The sequence below is a fragment of the Suillus clintonianus genome (genome assembly GCF_016758775.1).
Source record: "Suillus clintonianus strain FC179 chromosome Unknown DEU56scaffold_92, whole genome shotgun sequence".
NCBI classification, from domain to species: Eukaryota; Fungi; Basidiomycota; class Agaricomycetes; order Boletales; family Suillaceae; genus Suillus; species Suillus clintonianus.
Genome location: NW_024539316.1, coordinates 143,394 through 149,393, shown reverse-complemented (window position 1 = coordinate 149,393; position 6,000 = coordinate 143,394). Strand labels below are relative to the sequence as shown.

Here is a 6,000-nt window from a genome sequence, read left to right as displayed (position 1 = left end):
GTTAATGCGCTCTGAGAAGGTATCAAAGAGGTTATCCCAGGTTTTGGGGCGGTGCACTCGACTGTGTGATGGGAGTGCGACCCAGGCAGACGGTGCAACATGGAAATGGGGAGGATGGGTGGGAACATCACGAAAGGAGCGTGATTTCTTCCTCTGGTCGTTGTTTTCCGCGTTCGGAGATAGAGTTCTCTTCTGTAGAGCGGGAGGCCTACTGCTGGTGTTGGCGGGCTGTTGGCTCCGCACAACGTTCATGTTGGGGGCGGTAGCTGCCTGTTTGCGTGCGAGTGTGGGGTTGTGTGTCAGTGGGGGGAATGACGAGGAGGGCGCATGATGTCCGGATAGCCATGATGTTGGTTAGTAGCCGGTTGACGCGTGATGGTCGGAGCGGCATCGTTTGTGAGATTGAGCGTGATGTCGAAAAACGAAGTTTTTAGGGAACGTTGGCGAACGTGATGCGCGTGGTTCGTGATGTGAGTGGTTTCGATGATGAGAGAAAATAGTTAGTTTTGTAACGGGGGTTGGGGGTGGGTCCCTACCTGTCTGAGTGCGGCGAGTGCGTTCGCGGTCTTCGTTTGAAGATCTCCTCTCTCGCCTCAAGAATGAGGTCTTGATTGAGCTCAGCTATGCTCCACCCATGTGGTCCACCTGCTGTGAGGTGCCACAGCCGACGTTGTTGACTCTGATAAAGCAGTAGTGCGCGCTGCTTTAGAGTGTCGAAGGCGTGTCTCCAGCGGTGATTTTGAAGTGCTGTCCAAAATAGAATATGCATGGTGACTCTGTCCTCTGGCCATCCATGCTGTTTCATGCCGTATCATACGCGGGGCGGCTTCGTTAAAATGTTCCCAAGACAGATTCTCGTCCTTGGTGACGACAGCTTTGGGGTCGCGTGTTTCGTCGGCGTTGACCCAGGTTTGTTGTCCTTCTGCGTTTGTTGTTAACATTAGTCTTGGTGCTTCGGTGGAGGTAAAGTCTTCTTAGCATCCTTCAAACCCTTGTTAGTGAAATAATATAGTTCACAATATTCTCCCGCTTTCAATTTGCGCACGGCATAGTGAGAAGGAATGACGACCAGGACAGAGGGAACTTTGGAGTTGGCCGATGGGACGAACTTGGACTTGTTTTTCTTTTGTTCTTCCTTGCGAGCTGCTTCCTGTTCTTCCTCTAAGGCTTGATGGTGTTCTTGTTCCTCTTCGGCTGCTAGACGCTGGGCCTCTTCTGCGTCTCTGGCAGCTTCTTCGATTTGTTCAGGCCCAACATTCTCTATCTGCGTTATTGTTTATGGTCCATAACATTGCTAGAAGTTCTGGCCCGCTGGGCATCGTCAGCGACGCCGTTGGCTATAAGTTGATTTCTGGCTGCTTTGTGCTCAGCAGTCCTGAAGTTCGGTAGTATAGCGGTATTAGGGGTCGTTAACCATGAGAGCCATTTATTTCTATAAAAGGAACAGAAAACGAGAGGGCTAGGGCTTGTGATCATCTACGTCGTTCAGAAGCTGATGTGGGCAAGAAGAAAGAAGCTGCGCCACATTGCTTACTCACGCGTAGACTATATTCTATGATAGCCTCATGCCTCGGCTATCTTAGAATTCGAACCGGCATCGTTCGAGAAGGTCTTCGATTTGGCGCTCAACTTCAATTTGCAGAATGTCGTACCATTGCAACCGCATGGCCAAGGCTGCGACGAAAAGGTTCTCGTATTTCGTCGCCCTTTAGAAACGCATCATTAGTATTCGTTTATAGTGTACTAAATTGACTTACCTTGGAATCTGTCAATCGGAAGCCTCTATGCGAGTAATATGTCTTGAGAGCGTATGTAAGCGCATTAATTGCGTCGCAGGAACGCTCAAACAACGCCTGGTAGAAGGATAGTGATTCAAGGGAGACTGCCATTCGAGGCTGCGAAGGTGCTGTTGGGAACAAGCCATGGTGGATAAGGACTTGGGGAAGGGAAGAACAACAGCAACTCAATGCTTCTATAGATTCAAAGCCTAATAAACCGTCAATACGAACATTTTCTCTGGTATGTTTTCCAGCGCTTACGGTCTAAAAACAAACATACAAGACTTGTCCATTTTGATGCGCACCTGAGAGTCCTACACGCTGAGACGACTTTCTGGATTTTCTCTAAGGGTTTGCCATGTGTTCGCGCGGAGTATTGGAGTTGGGCTTCGACGAGAGTGGGAATGAGTGTTGACCATGAGTTGTATGATGTTTGAGTCGACCTGTCAGGCCAAATGCGACGTTTCAAGGCGTTCGATGGCGCTTCCCCTGGGCTGGAGTCCGATTCTGGTTCTGGCACTGACATTTCCACACCATCATCTGCGATGAAATTATCAGCAGGATCAGGAGGCGCATTTGTAACGAGGGGAGGTGGGAGAGGCAACTTCAACACGTGATGATCTGGATTCATCAGTTGTTCCATTGCTGCGAGAATTTGGCGTCGTTTGGCCTCTGCACCAGGTACCTTGACCGATGTTTGAGTCGTCCTCTTGTCTCGGGGCTTGCGCGGACTGACAGAGTGACGTCCAAGCCCAGATAATATAAGCCGATTGTGGTGGTTAGAACGAGATCCAGATGACAGCGATGAAGCCACCATGATACTGTAAAAATCGGACCTTAGGTAGTAGTAATAGTAGTCTGGAGAAAAGTACTTACGCAATTAACGCGAGTTCAACAAAATGTGTAAGGGCCTACATGACGGAGGTAGCCCTAGAACATTTCGCACGAGGCTGAGGTGTGGAGGTGGTGCCAGAGCCACGCAAAAAGAATGTTATATTAAGGGGCGTGGTATGATGCCATCAGCTGGACTTCTGTTGGAAGATGCATCGAGGCAATGATGTCACAGACGCAATGCAATGTGATGGGAATTTGACGTCAGCATCTGTAGAGTCTAGACACAGAATCTACTTCCACTGCCATCACGGCCTCCGCCTCATCAAAATTTATCGCTTGCGTCCGTGGGTGGCAGGGTAGAGCCTGGTGAAAGTGTCGATGTCTCTGGTATGTGCCTCGTGTTATATATGTCTGTGTCAACTTTGCTTATATGTCCAACAGTATTACAGTAATGCTACAACCGATGAAAGATGAGTGACATTTGTCGTCGAAGTGCAAGGACAAGTTCCTGATCCAGAGTACGCTCATCACACCCGAGAAGGAGACCAGAGACCTACAGGAATTTGTAAGTTTTTCTTTGTGCATAGCGTATTCTCATCATCATGTCGGGCCACAGCGACATGCCCAAGCAGGCACTGGAGAAGAGTGGAAAGTTTAGCAGCATAAACTTAATTATGAGGGACATGTGGAGCCCCTTATTCCTCCCGTCCTTCCTGCAGATTACGCTGGTGGTCCATTTGTGAGTGTCTTGACTACTGCGGAGGATTCAAATGGCTGAATATGATCGCACCATCTGCAGAATTATGCAACTCTTAAGAATACAGTCCTCCACCTATGCCAGAATTCACTTTCGACAATGCAATTCAAGCTGCACCGCTTGTGCAACCCCAGCGCTGCCACACCATCTGCACCAGAACAAGAGGTAAACAGCTCTCATGGCGCCAGAATCCATTGCACCGACATCCATCGCTGCCAGACTTCCGGAGGAGACATATGTCGTCAGATGATGGAGAGACGTACACAGGATCCGACGTCAGTACCGTGGTGGAAGATGATAGTGTTATCCACCTTGCTTGTTGTCTGTTTAGTGTTATCATTCTGTGTATCGCGATACATAATCTGATTTGAATAACACGACTACGGACACGCCTGATGAGCTAGTCTTCCTGGGGAGTTGACGATGGTGTAGCGACAACCTCGAGGTAGATCTATACATAGGATTGGTTATTGACTTTACCGTCAATGGCCGCTACACTCGATAACCTACCATAACCGCGAGCATTCTGAGCTTGCCTCACTAATTTACCTCTGTGATAATGAAAACATGTGGATTAAACTTAGACAAGAAACATACAATACTTACCTTTGTGACTGAGAATATGATTCTCTATGTTGTCGTGAGGCAGCTGCTTTCTCATCTAATGTGAGGTATTTTGCTCGCCGGTCCATGATGAATTATGACAGGGGAAAGGATGAATTGTAAAAATGGTACCTAACAAGATCACAAGTTGTTGTGAAGTTCATACTGCTATATTGCCCTGTCGGTTGGAGAAATACAATACAGCCATTAATTGTAGTGTCCTTGTTCAAAATTTGGTGTTAGCACAATGGGGCGTACTGCTGGAGCCCATGAGGCTCGTTCAGACACCTTGAATGCTAGTGAATGTCCATATGTTTGTCTTTTTAATTCAGTACGAGTTATATGCTCAAGCGCATTGGCTCACAGATGTGATTTTCACCTTGCAGGAGGCCCGCAGTAGCCTCGACAACCCTCTTGAGCGCTTGGTGCCAACACTACGTTATGAATTAAAGTTCTGTGCTCATTTACCAGGTTTGGTAAGTCATAGCTTCTCGGTGCTATCCTCATTCAATGCTTTTTTGAAAATTACCCTGTGACATCCCAAAGATTTCTATGGCTTCTCTTGCGTGTTATCAATTAACTGCATCTACTCTTGTACCTTGTTTGTACTTTGCAAAATGACTATGACCATATCCAAGCCCTCGCACCTTGTTGATGCCGCCACGCAGACAGACTCGCACTCTTTTGTAACTACTCACCTCGTAAGTCCCCAGTCAGTTTCATATCCGTTCTGCTGATCGCTTCTAGCTCGTGGATGTGGCGGTGTTGACAGAGGGCCCAGGAGTTAGTGGGGTTACTGCCAGTCTACAAGTTCATGACTGTGGATGGAAGGCCCTTGATGGTATTCCTTGCATTATGGGTGGCATAACGGCGCTTGCTGGTAAGTTTCGTTAGTTCTCTTTTACACTAATCTTGACTTTCTTTCAGCTTCTGTTGGCGGCATGCTGCATGGCCGTTCCCCAAAAGACTTCCCCTGGAAAACCTTGCCCAAAGAACTAGCTCGGCTTGGATGTTGCCTCGTGAACTACCCTGAAGAGACTTTGATGCCCGGCGAGATTCGACCCACACTCAGGCGGACCAAAGGCATACATGATTTGAGCATCCCTCATCGTACTAAGCTTGTCAACGCTCTCAAGACAGGCACCCTCACTATTCGAGCCATCACGAGCAATGCTGCCCACTTACGCCTCTTGACGTCCAAGGACCCAGTTATCATTGGAGAGGCACTGTCACATCGCTCAATCCACCCTCGCGGGCGACGTGCATTCGCAGACGGCGACATTGACCAAAAAGGGCCTTGCCGTCTCCCCTCACCTCCTGCTACACCAACTACTCGCCCTGCTACACCATCTACTCGTCCTGCAACACCTCCTGCAACACCTCCTGCACCACTTCCTGCACCACCTCAGCCTACAACTTCTGCTATTCGTCGTCGTGTCCAAGTTTTTGTAGAAATATCACGCCCGCCACCCCGGCCAGCTATCGTAGCAATATCACGCCCGCCACCCTGGCCAGCTTCCAGAGCTGTGCACAACTTATTTCTGCCACCACACCCTACTCACACCGAGGATCTCATCCCACCGATAACTTCTGTCACACGGTCTTCGTCCACTTCTGAATATGCCGAGGATCCTGATGATGATCAAAGTATCACTATAGATGATGAGTTGTCTGAAAGCGATTATCGGCCTTCTAAATGTCACAGAGGTTGACTGGATGTAGATACCATGTTAGTACCACAATTCACTTGGAAATTCTACATTAAATTCTGATTTGCGGGATCAGATCTCATTTGATTCCAAATCCCGAGAGAGCGACCTCAAGCATGCACTCGAGAAGCTCGGCAGCCTCGGTGCCCTTCGCTCAGTATACAGCCACCATGTCGCACGCTGGGAGGACGAGATGGGGTGCATCAGTGACGATTAAGATTCCATATGACCCCTACTGTCCTATGCTGTACCGTACTTATGTACACTATCCACACCGATTCCAGTAACACCTCTTCGAACACATCTAAATATGTTCCTT

General features: G+C 48.5%; 3 protein-coding genes across 3 annotated transcripts; 1 reads left to right on the top strand and 2 right to left on the bottom strand.

The window, feature by feature from the left end:
- Positions 1–1,733: 1,733 nt before the first annotated feature.
- DEU56DRAFT_744078 (uncharacterized protein) lies at positions 1,734–1,946 on the bottom strand (the record flags this gene model as incomplete). The annotated part of the gene is made up of 1 exon (XM_041349055.1): positions 1,734–1,946. A coding segment is annotated over one exon (213 nt), but the record flags the coding sequence as incomplete, so codon positions are not given.
- Positions 1,947–2,043: 97 nt separating this feature from the next.
- On the bottom strand, positions 2,044–2,229 carry DEU56DRAFT_694089 (uncharacterized protein; the record flags this gene model as incomplete). The annotated part of the gene is made up of 1 exon (XM_041347191.1): positions 2,044–2,229. A coding segment is annotated over one exon (186 nt), but the record flags the coding sequence as incomplete, so codon positions are not given.
- Positions 2,230–4,967: 2,738 nt separating this feature from the next.
- DEU56DRAFT_695023 (uncharacterized protein) lies at positions 4,968–5,444 on the top strand (the record flags this gene model as incomplete). Its single annotated transcript, XM_041347208.1, has 1 exon — positions 4,968–5,444. A coding segment is annotated over one exon (477 nt), but the record flags the coding sequence as incomplete, so codon positions are not given.
- Between the last annotated feature and the right edge of the window lie 556 nt (positions 5,445–6,000).